Source organism: Phragmites australis, chromosome 4, assembly GCF_958298935.1.
Source record: "Phragmites australis chromosome 4, lpPhrAust1.1, whole genome shotgun sequence".
NCBI lineage: Eukaryota > Viridiplantae > Streptophyta > Magnoliopsida > Poales > Poaceae > Phragmites > Phragmites australis.
The window spans coordinates 8,065,290-8,087,101 of NC_084924.1; the positions used below are offsets into that span (position 1 = coordinate 8,065,290).

A 21,812-nucleotide genomic window follows, 5' to 3' on the forward strand; every position below is an offset into this window, starting at 1 on the left:
ATTCTGCTATGTCTATTATGTGGCACAATTTATTAGAAAAAAATTAACAAATTTTATAAAAAATCTATCAACAGATAAATAATAAGAAAAAAAAAGCCTACCAACCTAATCGGTCAGACTGATCTGAGTCTCGCACTCTGTTCTGGAACACGCCCTTCTAGAATTGGAACGGGGATTCCAGGGACGCTGGTGTTGTGGTTCTGCGTTTCTGACCTGTCACTGCTGCCTTCGCCGTACCTGTCGGATGCTGCTGGCCTGCTGCCTTCTCCATGATAGCTGCGATAACAGTAACATGATGACGATGCATCCGTGAAGCGCACTCGGAGTAAAGGAAAAGTTAGCTGGACGGCGGAGTGGCCACTAGAACACAAAACCCTCGAGATCGGCGTCGGCCACCGAACAAAGCACCGCAAGCCGCGGGCAAACGATCCCCACGAACTCAGCGGAAGCCGGCCCCCCCCCGAGCCGCGACGGCAGCCGCTGCGTAGGGGACGACGCGGCGTCGGTTGAATTCTAACGCCACATCGTCCCCTCGGCAACCAACCACCTTGCGCTCGCGGCCGCGGCGCTGAATAGAAAAAAAAAGACTGGTCTTGGACGGCGACGGCCTCCCGATTTCAAGCACCTATAAAGATCCTAGTCCCAAGTCCCCAGCGCCTGCGGCCAAGCCAGAGGGCGGGAGAATGGCGAGTGGGGAGGGCGGGGAAGAGAAGAGGCAGAGGCGGCGGCGGCTGCTGGGGGCGGCATGCCTCCCGCGGTCGGGGTGCTTCACGGTATCTGCCGCCGACGAGGGGCAGAGCAGGCCGAAGCCGACGCATCTGGTCGTGACGGTCAATGGGATCGTCGGCAGGTCTCCTATGCCTTTTTCGCTTTCTTTCTTTATTTCGTTCTTTTACTTTCCTTAACGAACAGAAGCTGTGTTCCTCAAGCAATTCACACACACCGGGTTACCTATTTTACCTTCGAGTTGAAATTTATCCGTGTCATGATCCATGACAAGATTTATGCTTTTTCAAGTGAAAGGTGTCAGCAGAGTTGGTTTTAGATGTTTGTGTCTCGATTGAATTCCTGATGCTCTATTTCGTATGCTGATGACTGGTGTTCTCGTAAATGTAGTAAATCCCAGAAGGATGTCTTGGAACTGTCATGAATTCCGGGGTTAGCGTAGCATTCAGCAGTTAGTTTTGGAAGGGATGCAAATATTTTGCAGCTTCATCATTGGTGGTCCTTTACTCTCACATTTCAAAACTTACCCTGAATCTGTACTACTTAAAAAACGCCTACGGTTTCTGTTCCGCTCACCTGGAAATCCTGCTCGCCCCGCGTTCCGCTTCGCTCCCCGCGTGGGTCCGTGTCGCACTCCGGCGCCCTCGCTCCCGTGCGCTCCCGCGTGGGCCCGCTTCCCGCGTGCTGCTGCTCGCTGGCAGCGCACGCTCCCGCGTTACTACCTGCGAAGAATGTGCATCGAACTAGTCTAGTAAAAAATTCAATTGTAGCAAATCCGAATATCAATATTTTTTCTCCATATTTGGATGCCCTGCAATATGAGGTAAAGCTTCTTGCAATGATTACTTACTTGCTACTCCAAATGATCGTGGGACTAACTGGTGGGCAGTAGGCTTAGATCCATGAGGACATGACGAATCACTGTTTAGTAATTTGAGCATTACTTCTATAGGCCTAATGTCGTCATACAAGGATTATGATCCATATGCGATGCTGTTTTTTGGGATTAGGATTAAGTTTCTTTTATTTGAATCAAAGTATTGTAAATTGTAGTCCATGAATTATAAGGTCTGTAGGCTGTAGCGTAATGTTGGTACATGTTCCTCAGGGCACCCAAACCGCCTGCCTGTGAGGTTTGTGGCATCCATGTGCTGCGATGTCTGCAACCAGAGGGATACACATGTAAATTGTCCTTAGGGTCTAACTTTCCAGGTTCCAGTATTATGCAATGGTGAAGGAATCTACTGATGTAATTGAAATCTCCACTTCACCTTATGATAGTTCCAAATGTGCAAGCTAACTTTAATGATTTTAACATATCATTTATAGAACACTTTGTGAGGCGACAACCATTTTCAGTTCTTACAAACATTTTCCCTTTCAACTTTGCAGTGCAGAAAATTGGCGTTTTGCAGTAAAACATTTCATCAAGAAACACCCTGAAGATGTGGTTGTTCACTGTAAGTTTAACAGCAACACAAAAAGTTTTCTACTCTTTAATCCCTATAAGTCATTTAACATCAAACTAGCACCCTTTCAGTTCATTCATACTGTGTCACTCGGTTAAATGGGAATTTTCATTGGATGGTGCAGGCAGTGGGTGCAACTCAGCTGCTCGAACACTTGATGGAGTTGATGTGATGGGAAGAAGATTGGCAGAGGAGGTAAGTACTGATGTACTAACATTGAAAATAATATTATGGTATGAAGCTAATCAAGACCGAATTATCGGCATTTTCTAGCTTTTCTTCTACAACTAACAACTTTATTAATATCATCATTAGCACCTATTGTTTTCTTCCACATGTTACTTTGAATTAACTGTTACTTTTATGTATTAAGGTGATCTCAGTTGTTGAGTGTAGACCAGAGCTTCGCAAGATTTCCTTTGTTGCACATTCATTGGGTGGACTAATCGCAAGATATGCGATTGCATTATTATATGAGAGTGCTCCACAAACAGATTCTCATGAAGAGTGTGAGAAGCATGATGCTGACTATTCTAGCAACCAGCATACAGTTGAAGGCAAAATTGCTGGTTTGGAGCCTATTAACTTCATCACTTTTGCAACACCACACCTCGGTACAAGATCACACAAACAAGTTACGTTAAAAAGTTTCCACCGCCGTTACTCTTGGACCTTTATATTTAATTCCTTCCTAGGTCTCCTACTTATTGTGGTCCAGACGTGTAATAATCCCTGTTGCTTTCACAGGATATCTTATATATTGTTAGTCACCTTTTATAGTAGATTCTAAAGACCATCTATGAACTGAGTTTTGTATAGAAAGGTATAAGTTAGATGCATAATTTACTTTAATGAATCTGTTCCTGTAGGTGTTACAATATAAGATGTTTCATTTTCTTTATTTTACTCTTATGATTGCTAGCACATCACATATGCTTGCTCTGCTGTACTAAATGCTCGTACTTATTTCCTCATATTCATCCTAGCATCCATTGTTAGCTTTTCCACCCTGTCACCTAATATAAGTCGTTTTTTTTATTTTTCACAGTCCCTAATGCAAGACTTAACCATGGTTTTGATAACAATATACTAGTAAAGATAATAACATTGTATGTTGTAACTTCAAGAAAAATCTAAGTACTTTATTTGCATGATGTAAGATTTCATTGACTCAATTATTGACTTGCACTAGCAGATACCACTATTTCGTGGTTCCAACAAATTGGAAAAGATGGCATATCGTTTGTCTTGGATTGCTGGGAGAAGTGGAAAACATCTTTTCCTGAAAGATATTGAAGATGAGAAGCCACCGCTTCTTCTACAGATGGTTACTGATGATAGCGATCTCCATTTCATGTACACCATGGGAATAATTACTTGTTTCACAAAAGGGGAAGTTATGATATTTCAACATATTTTCTACTTTGCTTCTGCATGCAGGTCAGCTCTACACTCTTTCAAACGTCGTGTTGTTTACTCAAATGTTTGCGGTGATTGTATCCTTGCATAAACTCTTCCAATTTTCAGATCATATAAGCCTTTTGGTTTATATATTGGCTAACTGTAAATTACTAGAAGTATGTCCTTGACTAAAAGTTAGTCATTGTTGGCTGGAGGACATCTTCAATACGCCATCAACATGAGCTTCCCAAGGTAATATATTCACTGTGAATCATATTGGGATTTTAACAGGGTTCCTATGTCTGAAAATTCCTGTGCATCAGCACCAAAGTTTTATAAACGATGGTAGATATCCACACGTTGTATATGTGGAAAAACCAAAGGCTCGGAATGTTGATTTTTCGGATGCAATGCTTTATCAGGCAAAAACTACAAGTGAAATGGAAGGTACGGTACAAAATTTTCTCTTACGTTTGCTGGAATGAAGAAATTGCATTTTCATCCATAGTTCATTTTGTGCTGAGCCACTGGTCCATGAACAAATAAGAGGTATCCTTCCTTAGAGTGGTTCTTTGATGCCACATCCGCATTTTTCTATTAGTCTGCCATAAATTTTCCCTTCAGAATAAGAACAGAAATGAAGTGATGGTATCACGAGAACTTCATCAATGTTTATTGCTAAATGGCTTTCTTGATAAGCTAGCTGAAACCATAATTCTTTTATTTTGATGACTAAATTTTAGGTATTGCTTTTGCATTACAATTTTTTTTTAAAAAAAAATGTTTGCACTGGGACTGAAATTCTGTTCATCTTTCGTGTTTGCTAAATTTATTGTTCTATGCCTCATGATTATTGAGATTTTATTTTCTTAACTGAATTAACTTTCTAACTTCAGAAGTGATGCTCAAAGGTTTGAATAGACTTCCATGGGAAAGGGTAGATGTTAGCTTCAAGAAAAGTAGACAAAGGATTTTCGCTCATAGCACCATTCAGGTATGTGATGAACCCCTTGGCCTTCTATTTATTGTTCTTCTTCTTCCTATTACCTATCTGATACTCGTCTTTTCGCTCTTAGATATGCATCTTAATACTTTCCACAAGCAAAGCCTATCCTAGAGAGTGGAATGGAAACTCTCCTTTTGGAAGGCTAGCTTGTGAAATTTCATCAGAATCTGTCTATTGAACACTCTTAATTTAACCAAACTTTTCATTTATTTTTCAAATATCAGCTTTAAGAATTCAAGAAATGAGTTGAAGTGTACAGTCAATTACTTAATTATATGTTTAAGCCATGTCCTATCTTTAGCCAGTTTTTTTTTTTTTCCTTGGATGCCAAAACTTGAAGTGTATAGTTAATTATCTGTTTAAGCTGCGATCCCAGAACCAAAACTGATTCTAGAAAATCAGTTCATGAGTTATTAATATCAAATCAGAAAGATAAATTAGTTACCGTCTGGACACTGACTCATTTCGTTTTGTGTTGCAGGTCAAGACCTATTTCTTGAATTCTGATGGAGCTGGCGTGATCTTTCACATGATCGACCATTTTGTTTATTAACATGGGGCTGCTAAGGTGGAGCCGAATTCTTCTTGTTTGGATTGATCCGGTTCAATAGGAACATGCGGAAAACATTCCTGCAGGATTAGAGATATACTGGAAGAAGTAGAACACATTGTAAAGAAAGGGTGTTTGGTCTCCACGCTTCCTGTAAATTTTGGGCCTCCTAGGTTCTGTTCTGTGTTCCCTTCTCTCTCTTTTTTCTTCCAGATTTCAGCAGCTCATTGTACATGTGCAGATGTCCTGGACTGTGATCTGTTATCCATAAAAAGGAAAAATTGACGGTGTCTTTGCTTCTTTAACATAGAACTCACAGGGAGAATTACGCCTGTTGAAGTCGTGCCGTGTATCCTGCTGTAGCGAGCTTCCAGCTTGACCTGAACCTCGTTAATTCACCGTTGCCCGCTGCGGTGATCCATTACACCGTTACTCGGCTTTTACATAAAACACTTTGAATGGTGATTCAAGTACCTCTCCAATCTGTGCCCCTGAGCGTGCGAGGATTATGCCATTTTTGCTTTTTTTTATAAAGGAAATTTTATGGACTCTTATCATCATATTAAGGTGATATAAACAAATAAGAGAGAAAAGTATACTTCTGGTTTCTGTACAGTACCGATGCACACCACCCAAATAGAAAAAGGAAGAGATTAAAAGCAAAGAAAAAAAAACAAAAGAGTCAGCACAAGATCTAAAAAGGAGTATCAATCTGAAGTCTAGATTGTCATTCAAACCAAGTAAAAATCTCCTTGACCGCTCGCTCTAAAAGAGTGCATGCCGATGTCATCATATGTTAGTGCTCTGCCGGCAGGACTGCCCACGTTCAGAGTAACGAGGTACATGTAAAAATAAGTTGTAAAGGAGAATTAATTTTCTTATTATTAAAAATCACAACATTTTTGCATGGTCATAATGATCAATAAAAAGTATATAGATATAGCAAAACGGTAGCCAAATATGTAGAACACTTCTTGGTGGGTATAAATCAGAAGCCACTTGGATTATGAACCATACAAATATAACAAAACTGTAGCCAAATAAGAGATGTTTAATCGTCTCATGTTTTTGACAAAAGCAATATTTCTAGCTATCTTGCCATTATCTTTTGATTAGATTATTATTGGTTAGAAGAACCCTTTACGAAGGTACCAAAGGAAAAAATTATTTTTAAAGGAATCTTTAGTTTTCAAAGCTTCTTGTTCACTCTTGGTTCGTCATTATTTATGAGTGCCCTGTAAAGAGAGTTTACTGTGAACTTTCCAGTTTTGTTCAAATTCCACTGAAAATCATCTAGCTCTTTGACGAGTTTGATCTTGATAAGGTGAGGGAGCAAATCATTCCATGCTATCAACTTTGCTTCGATCAGTTTCAGTGGAAAGATATATTTGGTCGGTGGGATTGAAGGACATTGGCTATTGTGTATTGTTTGTTTTGAGCAATGTTAGATAAGCATGGATATTATGTGCATAAAGGCGAATTTTCTAGCCATATATCTTTTTGAAATCTGATTTGTGAGCCATCTTTAACGTTAAAGGTACAAAGAAAAAAAAATCGCTCCACCTTCATCAATTCTGCCTAAAAAATGAGAATCATTGGCATTCCAGCTTACCTGCGATAGGGGTTTTGATCCCAGTATATATACATATGTAATTTTCTTTTTCGGGAAATTATAGAAAAATGTCGAAATGAATATTAGTTACATTAATAAATCGGTTGAAAATATTTAAAATGCAAAGAAAAATATTTAAAACTCAAAAAAATATGAAACAAATTTTGTTAGGTTAATAGTACTTTCACCTACATGTTAAAACTATGTGCATGCATAAAAGTACTATTGTTTTCTCTATAATTAATTGAATGTGTTTGATATTAATAATTTCATAAATAAATATTGAAATGTACAAAATTTGTGAACCTAATTTTTTAGTCTTCTTTTATCGTGCTCTATATAGCAAAATAAAACAGGCGCAGCGTAGACGCGCCAATCAGACTAGTACATCCTAACAACGGAGGAACATCCAAGCCACTACGGGTCCAAAAATATACATCACAGGCCAAAGCATCACTATCTAATAGCATAACATGTTTAACAAAAAGAGAAAAGTGAAAGTGCAAGTGACGTGCAGCTACCTATCCCACGTGCGCGCCATCACATCAAAAGTACTTGCAAAGAAGGGTGAGATTCGAAAATCTCAGCAAATGAATTTGCTTTAAAGAGCTATTTAGCCACAGTTGATTAAGCAACTATTTTTAATAGAAACATGGAGATAGAACATACTAAGAAATAGAGAATATGGCTAAAGTAGACCAATAACAACACCACCAATTATAACATCCTCAAGCTTAAATCCTTCACAACCGCATCACATATAAGCAAAAACTGAAGACTTCCCTTCAGCATAATACAATGATGCAATCAAAGATATGAAACATCACATGAATCTGTATGTGTGCACATGCAATGCTCATTCTCACCCTTAACCCTCCACAGGCAACATAAGTGTTGGGGGTCATCATTTAGCACCCCTGCCGCTCCTGGCCCCGGTGGACCGCGCTTGCGAACAAAATGAGTCCTTAGAGGCCGTGCGGATCACCAAGCTTCGGGACCCTCTAGAGCCCTGGCCTTCCGAAGCCCTAGCCTTTGAAGCCCTAGCCTTCCGAAGCCTCGGCCTCCGAAGCCCTTACCCTCCGGAGCCCCAGTCTCCGGAGCTCTTGCCTTCCGGAGTCTGTGCAGGCTTTCCAAAGTCCCAGGAGAGAGCCATCTGACCTAGGAGAAAGATCAACCAGAGAGAGCCTACCAACCATCCTCTACCTGGAATGAAGTGGCATACATTTAATGCAACGCAAGTGAAAGTCATCCTAACATCCCCAATGTAAGTAGAGGCCATCCTGACATCTTGACAGTGTGGCGCCACAATAGGTGACCGACTGGGCACCACGTCTCTAGGGCCACTTGCACTACTGTATTGCCATGATAGATAATATCTTCTGGTTAGGGGTAAAATAGATCCTACCTAGACCCATGACGAGGTGATTTGACCGGTCCTAGGTCCCTGCGGGATAGCGATGGTTTATATCGTTATCTCTATAAGGGTATATTTGTACATTTACACCATACATGACACTATAAATACAGACCCTTGGTCATCAAACTAAGGAACCAATCTTTCTTGACCATCACATATTTGGTGTTCCTCCATCTCCACTTCTTCTCCAAGCTTGAGAACACTCATGCGAGTGTACTCTTGCTGCACTTGTTCGTGCAAGACATATTCTTTCTCCAACATCGCACCGTCCGTGGGGATTTGAACAATAGAAGTGCTCAAGAGGTAGGATGGCCCCTAGAAAGACCACCGTTGGTGCCATGGCACAGGCGGCCGACGCCCCGGCCAGGCCTGTGCGAATGACCACATGCCAAATCGGTGACAGCCCCCTGGCTGGGGGAATGAGGGCCCTATGACCACCGGCAGCCCTGCCGTGATCACAACTGTGGTTGGTGTTGGGGGCCTCTGCCTCGGGAGCCCTACAACAGCAGGATGATGGGGTCCCACTGTGTCCCTAAGGGCTACAGCCGACACCGCCTCCGTGAACAGCGCCTTTGCCGAGCAGTAGTCACATGTTGTGGCCCTCCAGACTCAGCTGGAGGAGCTGCAGGTGGCCCTACGGATAGCGCAGCAGCCTGCCCGAGGGACCACCACTGCTCCCTTAACGGCTAGCGTCATCCCAATCTTGGCTCCGGGTACTGTCGAGGGCTTCACCATCGCCACTAAGCACCTCCTGAGGTCAGTGTGTAGTTTCTGGAGCCTTAGATTCATCATCGCGAGGCCCCGGTGCAAGATCACAACTCTCCACTACCAGCGGACCTACAGACTGCACCCTTCCTGGAGGGCTTCCTTACCCCGAAGATGCCTAAGTTTAGGGGAGACTCAGACTCGGACGAGTTTGTCTGCTCGTACGCCCTCGCTCTAAAAGCCAATAGAGGCGGACAGGCTGCCATGGCCAAGTGCTTCCCCTCGCTTTGGAAGGGGTAGCCCTTCGATAGTTCTGGATACTGGAGCTCGGGACTGTTTTCGCATGGGCCCAACTCCGAGACCTCTTCTGTAACAACTTCTAGGGTACCTTCATTTGGCCGATGACCTCCGGAAGCCTATTTAACGTTAAACAACAGCTAAGTGAGACCCTCCGGGATTATTTTAGGAGGTTTTCCTGAACCAAGTCCCAGATTAACGGCATCTTAGGCTCATCGGTCATCGACGCAGCAACTCAGGGTCTGGCTGATGGCCCCCTCTACGATCGGCTGAACCGGCGCTCGATGCAGTCCGTAGAGGCCCTCATGTGCAAGTTCGAGGAGTATGCACGTGCGGAATAGGAGCGGCTCTGTCGGGGGCATGCACAAGCCACCGAAAGCCCCAATGTCGAGCCTGAAAAGTCCGCCTCGCAAGAAGGATCCTCTCATGCTCTTCCCCTGCCAACAAAAAGGGGCTCCAAAGAGAGTAACACCTCTGGAGGTCGTAAGAGACGGTTGCGACAGCGCCACGGCATCCTCAACATCAACCCAGGCCAGAGGGCTCCAAACCCGTCCCATCCTAGGGGCCACGACCGGGGGCGCCCGGAGCCTTCCCAGCACGAGACCGCACCCCGGGCCGATACCCCAAGGAAGGGTACTGGTGCACCTTGCACGGGGCTGGATGCGAACATAACACTGAAGACTGCTAAACCCTCACAACCTTCCGAGAGGAGTACCTCGGGAGGCAGGCAACTTACACAACGACTAAGAGGGATGACGATGAGCGACCCGAAGGGCGAAGACCAGCAACGGCTCGCCAAGTTGATCACCTGGCCTTGTAGAACCCTTCCCAGCTGGCTCTGCCACCTCCACCTCCGCCACCCGCAGATCAGTACATTCCTAAAGGAGGTGGAGCCAAGCAGGTAGTACTCGTCATAACTAGGGGAGGAAGCTCTGGTGGCTCCTCTAAACGACAGCGGTGAGACTACGCACAGGGGGTGAACCACGTTGGGGCAACCAACATCCATCGCCAGGCCTCTGGATAGGCTAACGTCCTCGTAACATTCACCTCCGATGACTCTGAGGGGGTGAAGTCCCCCACTCCGATGCCTTGGTGTTCTCAGCCAACATTGCTGAAGTTGAGGTCCGGAGGGTACTGGTCGACGAAGGCATTTCAGCGGACCTCCTCTTTGTACACGCCTTCGACCAACTCTGTATCCCGCGAAGCCGGCTTTCCCCGACCCATAGGCCATTGCAAGGATTCAACGGGAGCCCGCTTGATGCCTTAGGCCAAATAGAGCTCCCGGTCATCTTTGGCAAAGGGCCCACTGCGTGGACCAAAGTTATCACCTTCAACGTCGTAGATGTACCCTATGCTTACAATGTCGTCCTGGGCTGGGGGACTCTAAACAAATTCGGAGATATTCCCCCATCACAACTACCTCTGCCTAAAGGTGCCCAGACCCCAGGGGTAATCTCCGTCCATGACGACCAAGACTTAGCAAGACGCATTGAGTATGGGCACCCCACCCCTCTCAATGGACACCACATCCATAACGTGGCCCAGAGAGCTTTGAAGCCCCCTTTTGGCATACCCGGGACACCGTGGCTCTCCAAAGCCACTACTGGAGGGGGGGGAAGTGAAATCCGTTCCAGCATGTTCGTACCAAAACGACTGAACCTTCCAAATCGGGGTAGACCTCAGTCCGAAACAGGAAGCCCAGCTCCTAACCACCCTACGGGGCAACCTATATGTCTTTGCATGGTCCCCACAGGACCTTCTTGGGGTTGACCGCTGCATCATTGAGCATGCCCTCTGAGTTGACCCGAAGGCCAGGCCGGTGCGCTAGGGGCTTCGCAAACTCTCCCTCGAGCGGGCATAGGTCGCAAAGGAAGAGGTCTAGAAGCTGCTGAAGGTCAGCGTCATCCGAGAGGTTATACACTCTGAGTGGCTCTCAAACCTCGTCCTGGTCAATAAACACAATGTGAAATGGCACATGTGTATTGATTTCACCTCACTTAACAAAGCCTACCCCCGAGATCCGTACCCCCTTCCTCGCATCGACCGATTGGTAGATTCTACAGCCGGCTGCGATTTGCTAAGCTTCATGGATGCATACTCCGGATACCATTAGGTGTGGATGACTACGGAGAATGAAAGAAAAACTAGCTTCATCACCCCTTTCGGGGTATACCTCTATATTCGGATGCCATTTAGCCTCCAAAACGCCAGAGCTAACTTCTGCCGCTTGGTACACAAAATTCTGGAGCAGTAATTAGGCCATAACGTCGAGGCCTATGTCGATGATATTGTCATAAAAAGCAAGCTCGAGGCCAACCACATCGCTGACCTCCAAGAAACATTTGACAGTATCCGGGTTGTGGGCGTGCAGCTCAATCTTTGCGTGTTTAGCGCAATGGCAGGCAGACTACTGGGATACCTTGTCGCCCGGAAGGGCATCGAGGCCAACCCTCGAAAGATTCATGCCATCATGGAAATATCACCCCCCCCCCCCGCCAACACGAAGGAAGTCCAACGCCTAGCCAGACGCCTCCTAGCCCTTAGCCGTTTCCTCATCAAATCTGCTGAGCACAACCTACCATTTTTTAGAACCCTGAGGGGCTTCAAGCCTTTCAGGTGGACCCCGGAGTGCCAAGCTGCCTTCGAGGCCCTCAAAGCCCACCTTTTTTACCTAAAGATGCTCGCGATACCCCTTCCCGGTGAAGGGCTCCTTCTATACTTATCTGCTTCAGTCTCCCCGTAAGTGCTGCGCTGATACGGGAGGGGGACAGTGGAGGTTGGTATGTACAGCGAGCCATATACTACGTATCGGAGGCCCTGGAGAGGGCTAAGACACGCTACACTGAGCTTGAAAAGATGGCATATGCCCTCCTAATGGTCTCACGAAAGCTCTGACACTACTTCCTCGCTCATGATATCATTGTGCCAACCTCATACCCGCTTGGTGACATGTTTCGCAATCGGAAGGCAACCAGACGCATCGTAAAGTGGGATGTGGAACTAGCCCCCTTCATGATAAAATTTGTGGCCCGGACGGCCATCTAGTCACAGATATGGGTCGACTTTTTCGCCAAATGGATGTCAACACCCACCGGACCTCCCGTGCCCCCTCCTCAAGAATCCTCAAGATGTGTGGATACCACTTAGAATTGATATCATTGCTTATCTAGTATCTATGTAGTATGTCAAGCTCATATAAAGCTCAATTTTGCAAGAATCCATTAATTAATCCATATTTGATCTTAAATTAAAACTTGAGATTCTTGGTACTTCTCTAGTGATCTATTTAATCTCAAGATTTTAATTTGAATCATTTCTTATTCGAATCAAGTCAACTATGGTTTTTATGTATTTACTTGTAATAGTTGATTTTGTGAAGAATGCTTTGAAGCATGATGTTTAATTTCTAAAATCCTTCTTCATATGCTTCTTGAAAGAAAGTTGATCTATGCCTTGTTACAATTACCGACTTGTGAAATCTTCATATACTATTATTTTCTTACAATTGGTAGTAATAAAAGTGGCAATCCTTATTGATCATCTTTGTTTCAAATTTGCTTCTAAGTTATTTCTCTCTTTGTGAAAGATTTTATTTACCTCCTATGATAAGAATATTGATTTCTTCAAGGAAACTTTCCTCCCGGAGGTCATAGAAGCTTTTTATCTCAGTCCTTGTATCCTGTTCAATATACTCACTTGAGATAAGTTTTTTAGCATATTTGTAACTTATTCATTTCTCTATATGCTCAATCCATTCACTTGGTTCTTTAGTTGAACTTTGTGAGTGATTATTTGTTGATCTTTTATCTTAGATGTAATTTAGATAACTTTTTAATATTTGTCTTTCATTTGGTATCTTTAAGTCTCATATGTTATTTTTCTCCAAATTAAATATTTTTTGGATCTTGAAAGTGACGACCATACTTATTTGACTTAAATGTTAAAATCTATAGCATATTTGCTTTCTTTGATCCTACATTTAGAGTAAGTCTCTCTCAAGTGTTTTTATTGTCTAAAAGGTTCATAGAGCTTTTCATTTGATTTCAATTGGTATATACCTTCATTCGGTATATATTTTCAACTGGTATCGATCTATTGGTATGAACTTCCTTTGTTATCATTTCCACATCATATCAATATGCACCGGTTATTAGAGAGTTTGCTCTATGTGGTAGGTTTAACTAACCTTTTTGGACCCAGTTAGTTTGGGACTAAATTGTAATTAAATGTGTTTTAGGTATAATGGAGATGCATTAGAAGCTTGGGTTAATCATAATAAAGGTTTTTTCAAATAGAAGATCTTTTTAATTGGATTTTCATGAAGAATGTCACTATTTCAATTGGTATTTATAAATAAGATCATCTCCTTCAACTTCAATTGGAATTATAAAGAATGATCATATAAAAAAAAAGCCAAGCAAGGGTGAACAATGATCAACTACATTAATCCAATGTCTTCTCATTGATAACTTGTTCTTAATTCATGCATTCAATATCATAGCATGAAAACGACTTGCAAAAATATATTTTTCTTACAAGTGCTTAAAAATCTATTTATTGCAAATATGAGCAATTTAAAGTAGAATATTTTTGTGGGAATTTTATAATATGTTTATGATTCATTCAATCCTAAATATGCAAAAGAATCCATATCAAATGCTTGAGTTGCTCCTATATGTAATATTGATGAAAATCGCAAAATCTTTTGCTAAAGATTTTAGTCTGGTTTGATTGGCCTTATTGAACATACATGCTTATGAGATGTTGACACCTTATTCTACACGAGATATTCATTATAATGTCAACTATTTTTCTATGTTCAATTTTGGACCTAATCTTGGACTCATGCTTGACTCGTCTTCAAATTGAATTTGTTTTAATTGACATCTATTTCAATTGGAATTGGTATCTCTTTCAAATGGAATGCTTTGGATTTTCAATTGGTATCTCTTATAGGTATTCAATTGATATCTTTTGGAATTTTAATTGGTATTCTTTACAATGTCATTTGATATATTGGTATTCTTTTGTTTTTTTAAATCTCATTTGGCATCTATTTGAGCCCCTTCGATCTATTATATAGCTTGTTCTTCTCACATAGTTAATAATTGGATAAGTGTATTTGGTTTAACTCAAATTATGAGAAATACACATATCATGAGGAGTTGACACTATACATGGTCAAGCATTAGCTTTCAATGATTCCCTCTTATGGGATAGGGCTAATGTGTTTCCATAATTCTCTTTTGGCAAGTCCTCCATAATTCTTACCAATTTAACGTAAATTAGGGGAGAATTCGTTTCGATGATTCCATTTTGGCATTGCTATCAATTGAGAGAGAATTTGAACTAGATGTTATATCTTGTAAGAGGGCTTTGCTTATGGGGAAGAATTTGTAATAGATATTTTGTTTGTAAAGAAAATGTCAATTGGGGGAGTTTTAAAAGCAAAATCATGCAACTCTGTTGCTTTAGAAAAGTTTTTTCTTTGCATGAGCATATTCATTTTCATATATACTTTGTCATGCTTGCTTCATATGTATAAAGGAAACTCCATCCAAAATTTGAGATAGATTGTGTGGGAGTTTACTATATACATAGTTGTTTTTACTAACATCAGAATCTTTGTGATGTTTGATGCTAGTAAAGCTAGTTTTGAGAACCTCAAATGTCTTTGTGATGTTTGATGTTTCCAAAACTTATTCTTTGTATATATTCATCTTCAGATTATATGTATACTTAGAACTTTAAAATTTTCAAATATAACCATCTAGTGAGATTATCATCAATTATCAAAATGAGGGAGATTGAAAGTGCATCTAGCCCTTATATGTGATTTTGGTAATTAATGATAATACCTATAGACTAACTATATTGTTGAGAATTGTTAGCAAGATGTTCTATAGGTGATGCATGAAGAAGAGATATGCATCAAGATCAATGAGCTCTAGGTGATACTCGAGTAATTGATGACAATACCTATGGACTAACAATGATGTTGAGAATTGTTATTAGATTATTCTATATGAGATGCATAAGAAATGAAGTATGAATGCATTGAGAAATGCCATGAGTTCAAAGAATTACATCAAAGTCAATGAACTCTTAGTGATGCTCATAATAAGAAAGAAAAGCTCATTTAAGATTGGCGATAAGCGTGAATGCTAAGTTACTTATGGAGATCAAATAATTAAAGGTATGCCATTGTCAATAAAGTTTTATGAACTAACCCGTGTGCTTTATGCTTAAGAGTGAGTTGGGTTAGGATCCATAAGAAGACATAAGTTGAATTGAAATTATATATGCTAGAGGAAAGAACAAGATTGAACTCCATATATGATAAAGTGAATTTATTGAAGATGTTGGATGCAAAATGGTTTTCTATAGCAAGACGGAAAAGAGTAAGCAAGACTTGGCTGTGATAGACCATCCGGTGGTGAAGGACAAGCAAATGGCTTGGCGCTGAAGGACCAAGACGATGGTAAAGAACGAGTGAAGGTTTTGCGCCAATAGACAATGTGAGGCCATGGGAAGCTATGGCTGACTCGCATCAATTATATGAAGAATCAATAAGAGATAGAGTGAAGATTATATGGAAGTTGGCAACCCTCAAGGTTTGAAAGAAAGAAGCAGTACTTGAAAGTATTCAAAGGCTCAAATTGGTTCAAACGAGTTTTACATTTGAATTTGAGTATAGGTATGTCACACTATTAAGAGGGATGCAACGTAGAACTAATTATTGTGTCTCAGTGCTCAAGAGTTTTTTAACCAACCCAAAGTGAGCGTTAGCTTAAGGAGCCTGGTGCGGAAAGTATGAAAGTGTTCAAATTGAGTTTTGAAGTGTTCCTAGTCCGATCCAATATGTTTGAGGTCATGAATTCAGTTAGGATGTATAGCCCTCTAAATAAGCTTTTCATGGGGTCCAAAATCATCGAAATCGGACTTCGAGATTAAAAGTTATCGCCATTTTCAGAGGGTCAACTGTGCTGAACTCGGATACTCCGGGCTGACCCAGATACTCCGGGTTGGCCGGAGACTCCGGGTTTAGCTCAGAGCCAGGTGGTCTGTTGATGCGGGGATGCCCGATCTTTCGTAGGTAATATGATAAGTCAATTTAGTACAGCTTCGACGTTGATGATCTAAAGGCTCCGATCAGAACAGATCAAGAACCCTCGCAACCATTACACCACTACTCTATGGTTATCAATCGTGCCAAGATATGGTTGACCTCTCCAAGAAGACTTTTCTTGCCAGCGAATCGAGAACACAAGCAACAACAGGTAGATGCAATCTGAATATTACTGACTACCAAATGAAGTACTCAAGTTGGGGTTTCACAAACCGATAAATGGTGAAACTGTCTAAAAATAGAATAATATAAGCTAGATCTGAGCTTAAACTATGACGGATACTATATATTTATAGGGGTATGAGGAGGTCGACCTAGGGTTGTGCAGCCGTGAAAAGAGGCATACATAACCTGGACTCTAACCCTGACAGGATTACAAGATCCAACTAGGTCCAAAACGGTGATACAACACCTTATCTCTTTGCCTCTAACTAAACTATAAGGAATATTTGGTCGTGCTCATACCCATTAGAAATGGCTCATCATAAGTTTTCCAGAATGTCTAATATCGCATAAAACGGACTTCGTATGAGAGAGTTATACCCGTTTTACTAACGTGTTGTCCTGAGACTCGACCACGACCACGACCACGATGTCGATCACGACAACGACCACGACTAGAGCTCAGCCTCGAGTCCGAGTAGACTTGGCCTTCGAGGGGTGGCGTTCGGATAAGGTTGTGGTGCTTCTCCCACGTTCCTAAGCAATAAAACATCACAAGAATTTAGTAGTAATCCATCCAAGGAAGCATGAACAACGAGAAACGAGTTCACCTGATGGTCTAATTGTCTTGCACGTGCTCTTTTAATTGGATATTGTATGATTTGAGGATTATTGGTAGTATTGATAGTATTCGAAGGAGCCATAGGCTCATCAGCCTTCCCCTCTTGAATTGGAGTCGTCCTCGACTCAAACTCTTCTTCTTCTCCTAAGTAGGGCTTCAAATCTTAGTGGTGGAGTGTACCGACCTCTGTTTGACCGTCGGTCTGGGGATAACACGTAGTAGAAAATAGCAGTTTCATCCCCAATTTATTCCAAAGTGATCTCCAAAAGTGACTCAAAAATTTTGTGTCACGATCCGAGACGATAGTATTAGGCACTCCATGTAATCGAACGATTTTCCTAAAAACAAATCAGCTACATTTATAGCATCATCGTTCTTATGACAAGGTATAAAATGTGTCATTTTAGAAAATCTATCCACAACTACAAATATGCTATCCCTCCCCTCATTGTCCTAGGCAGTCCTAAAACAAATTTCATAGAAATATTCTCTCATGGTGCACTAGGAACAGGAAGAGGCATATAAAGATCATGTGGATTTAAGCGAGACTTAGCTTTATTGCAAGTTGTACAACATAAAACATAGTGCTCGACGTCACGTTTTATCTTTGACCAAAAGAAGTGGACGGCAAGCACATCTTTAGTATTCTTTGCTCCAAAATGTGCCATTAATCCTCCTCCATGCGCCTCCTGTAACAACAAAAGACGAACGAAGCTAGCTGGAATACATTGTTTATTAGCACAATAGAGCAATCCTTCATTCAACACATATTTATTCCATATTTTCTCTTGTTTACAATGTTCAAGTACTTCTTTAAAATCTAAATCAGTAGCATATAAATCCTTAATAGTCTCTAAACCAAAAATCTTATGATCAAGTTGAGATAACATGGCATAACGTCTAGAAAGCGCATTAGCAATCACATTGTCCTTTCCTTTCTTATGTTTTATGACATATGGAAAAGACTTAATAAATTTGACTCATTTAGCATGTCGTTTATTCAATTTAGCTTGACTCATAATATGTTTCAGCGATTTATGATCAGAATATATAACAAAATTTTTAGGCCATAGATAATGTTGTCAAGTTTTAACACACGAACTAAAGCATACAATTCTTTATTACAGGTAGAATAATTCAGACTTGGTTCACTTAATTTCTCGCTGAAATAAACAACAGATTTACCTTCTTGAATTAACACACCTCTAATTCCAATCCCGCTAGCATCACACTCTCTCAAAGGTCTTACCAAAATCAGAGAGTTGGAGTAAATAAGTATGGGCAAGTTTCTCTTTCAACAACTTAAATACCTTTTTGTGCAGGTCCTTATTTGAAAACCACTCATTTCTTTGTCAATTCATTCAATGGAGCAGCAATAGTGTTAAAATCCCACACAAAGTGCCTATAAAAACCCGTAAGACCATGAAACCTTCTCACTTGAGTAACCATCTTAGGGGCTGGTCAGCTCTTTATGGCTTCAATTTTTGCTTCATACACTTCTATTTCCTGTAGAGTAACAATATAGCTAAGAAAAGAGATTTGATACGTGCAAAAGGTGCACTTTTCGAGGTTACCGAATAAACATGCATCTCTCAAAGTATTAAAAATAGCACGTAGATGATCAAAGTGAGGCTCATATAACTTGCTTTAAATCAAGATATCATCAAAGTATACCACAACAAATCTTCCAACGAAACCATGTAAAACTTTATTCATCAATCGCATGAAAGTACTGTATGTATTAGTTAACCCAAAAGACATCACTAACCACTCATACAAACCACATTAGTTTTAAACGCAGTTTTCCATTCATCTCCAAGTTTCATTCTAATCTAGTGGTAACTAAAGATGTCCAAATGGACCGTGCTTACTAGACCGACCCGAGGCACGATACTATAGGTACGGCTTAGGCACGGCACGACCTGAGCTGAGATTGTTCGGCCTGGCATGGCACAAGGCTACGGGCTATACCTGGGCCGAGCGCGTAGCACGGCACGACCCGACTCCGGCCCGGGCACGACCCAGCCCAGGCCGGCACGGGCACGCCACAGCCAGGCACGATCTGGCCTGTCACGCATAGGTGTCCAAATTTTTTATATAGCAAATTTAGGTGAGATTTTAACGCTTAAAACGACCGCTCAATTTTAACAGGTTAAAATTTTAGTTTAACCTTAAATCAAATACTACTTTATTTATCCTGATTCATGACTAGCTTTATCGTAACCAAATTTTAATTTCGCTTCTTAGAATTGAGAACCAAATAGCCCTAAATATTTGAGATAGCCGCGGATGACGACAGCGGAACCAACGAACTCGAACGCCGCGCACAGCCACCAGACGACCCCGGTACGCCGCCGAGCACAGAGCAAGCGTCGGTGTGGCCTGTGTTTCCGAGCACTTCGCCACGTCTTTTCGTTGCTCGGGCGCTACGCCTCTTCGGGAAGAAGCGGTGTTTGGGTCTCCTAGGTTCTTTTTCGCCTCTTTTTCCAGGCCTCAAGCGGCTCGTTGTGCATGTACACTCAACAGCTGTACTCGAGCAACGCTGTGCTATCCATCCAATAAAAACAGGCAGCTGCGCCTTGCATCTCGAGCAGAGAACTCATGCCGAGAATTACGGCTACTGACTTCCTGCCGTGCTTTGCATGCTGCTATAGTGTGCTGCAGCAAAGCTTCCAGCTTGACCTCAACTTGTTTTCCCTGTTGCCCGCTGCGATGATCATCAATGCCCTTTGACTAGTTACTCTATTTGACTAGTTTCTTGAAGCAAATACTACATTTGACTTGTTATTGATGATCCTGTATCCCTGTTGTTGTTAGGATGTTCGGTGTATGAGTGATCAATAGGTAAGCCTGTTGAAAACAGTAACAACGAAGCAAAATTCTTTAGGAAAATGTCTTGCATGCTATCCGAGCAACAGTCATCAGAAGTTATCAGGACCAAGGGTAGAGGCAATAGGTAGTAGCTTTCTTTCTTTCTCCATTGCTACTCAGATGTCTCTTGAATCCTTGGACCTCTTTGTGATCCCTTTTCGCAGGGTGAGCATCAGAAGTGATCAGTAGGTAGTAGCTTTCTTTCTTTCTCCATTGCTACTCAGATGTCTTTTGAATCCTTGGACCTCTTTGTGATCCCTTTTCGCAGGGTGAGAATCTGGGCAGGACACAATCCGGGCCCCCTATTTTGGCAACAAGGCTAGTTCCATGTAAGCGCTTCACTCTCGCTTGCATTTCCCCTGCTCTCTTTCTCTCAAGCTTCACTGCTTCAGTGTGTACCAAGTTGTTTTTTTTTTAATCATTGGGCGGTCTAAAAACTTCAAAGGACCTCTGTGCCCCTGAGCGTGCAAAGCTTGTGTCATTTTTGCATTGCTATCTCTGCGCCAGCTCCTCAGCCTATTGCTGCCGCGGTGCCGCCTCTCTCCCCTCCAACTTTCGCGCTCGCTGCTGCCGAAGCAATGGCGGAAGTCCTTATGGTCTCGGAATTCAGATGCATTCAATGACCTGATCCGTAGTACACTGCTGTACATAACCTCCTGCCCCCCCCCCCCCCCCCCCCCCTCTCTCTCTCTCTCATATTGATTCCCAACACTACAGCTACAAGGAACCCCTGCTCATGCGACCAGTGAGCATGTTGGTGCTGTAGCATCCTCTGGTATAAGTAGGCATCCTCCTAGCTACTGTTGCCAACCTCATTCAGTGACTAGGCAGGCGACGTTCAATCAAGCTCTCTCATGGAACTTCTGCTTTGCTCCTCGTCCCTGCTTCTCCTGCTGCTGCTATCCTCTCAAGGCCTGCAATCCACCGAAGGTAAATTCTTTTGCCTGCCTAAACCTAGCTGCCCGTCCCCCCCGATTTCTCTGCCTTCTTCTTGAGCCTTGCTTGATTCGTAGATACTTGATGCAAGTATGCCACTTTCTTGCAGGTAGAGCGCTGCATTACCAGTTCAAGGATCCTCCAAAGGTAAGTGCGTCTTCTCTTGCTGGCCATGCTTGGTTTCATATTGCTCTCTCTCTCTCTCTCTCTCTCTCTCTCTCTCTCTCTCTCTCTCTCTCTCTCTCTCTCTCTCCACGGTACACATGTGAACCAATTGCTTGTGCTGTTGTGCAATGTCAAGTACAGATTGGTAAGGGCGTGTCAATGGCGGAGGCGCTGATCGGGTCGAGGCCACCGCGGTGCGAGGACAAGTGCGCGCCGTGCGGCCGGTGCGAGGCGGTGCAGGTGCCGGTGGCGCCGCGGGTCGACAGCAGGGGCGAAGCCGAGGCCGGGCGCGCCCGCCTGTTCAGAGCCGCAGGTGACAGGACCGTCGACGAGAGCTACACCGACTACAAGCCCCTGAACTGGAAGTGCCGGTGCGCGGACCGGCGAGCCCTGGATCCGTGATCCGGAGCTGCTGAGCCCATGGGATCCGCATCCACTCACGAATTATTGTAGTGTCTCTGACTTTGTCGAAGCAAATCAGAGGATGCGGATCCGAGCTCCATGATACATACTAGGATATTGTTACTGCGTACTTGCAGATGCTTGATGATCCATGATCAAGATGGTTTGTTTGGAAATGTCTCATCACTAGCTAGGCTTTGGTAGGCATATAGGAAGATGCTTTGGTCACCGTCGGGTGGAACAGTGGACCCTTTGCACGATGGGCATTCGAATTTTGAACCTAATGAAAAATTGGGGCAAAGTTGATTACGTTACACTATTTTCGAACAGTTGTGCAAATAT

General features: G+C 42.6%; 2 protein-coding genes across 5 annotated transcripts; both read left to right on the forward strand.

Annotated features, from left to right (window-relative positions):
- Positions 1-327: 327 nt before the first annotated feature.
- LOC133915536 (putative lipase ROG1) lies at positions 328-5,444 on the forward strand. 4 transcript variants are annotated; one of them, XM_062358734.1, is made up of 10 exons: positions 328-850; positions 2,119-2,186; positions 2,320-2,390; positions 2,569-2,829; positions 3,391-3,551; positions 3,636-3,691; positions 3,796-3,848; positions 3,920-4,043; positions 4,493-4,590; positions 5,084-5,444. In XM_062358734.1, the coding sequence occupies exons 1-10, from the start codon at positions 684-686 to the stop codon at positions 5,153-5,155; spliced, it is 1,131 nt and encodes a 376-aa protein (XP_062214718.1). In that variant the 5' UTR covers positions 328-683; the 3' UTR covers positions 5,156-5,444. The 4 variants fall into 4 exon arrangements, with proteins under 4 accessions (XP_062214718.1, XP_062214717.1, XP_062214719.1 ...); XM_062358735.1 differs by adding an exon at positions 1,835-1,975 and having other exon boundaries at positions 716-850; positions 3,391-3,691; XM_062358733.1 differs by having other exon boundaries at positions 3,391-3,691.
- A 15,364-nt stretch (positions 5,445-20,808) lies between these two features.
- Positions 20,809-21,476, forward strand: LOC133914159 (EPIDERMAL PATTERNING FACTOR-like protein 2). Its single transcript, XM_062357301.1, has 3 exons — positions 20,809-20,897; positions 21,013-21,054; positions 21,205-21,476. Exons 1-3 carry the CDS (start codon positions 20,822-20,824, stop codon positions 21,468-21,470), a joined length of 384 nt encoding a protein of 127 aa, XP_062213285.1. The 5' UTR covers positions 20,809-20,821; the 3' UTR covers positions 21,471-21,476.
- Positions 21,477-21,812: the final 336 nt, after the last annotated feature.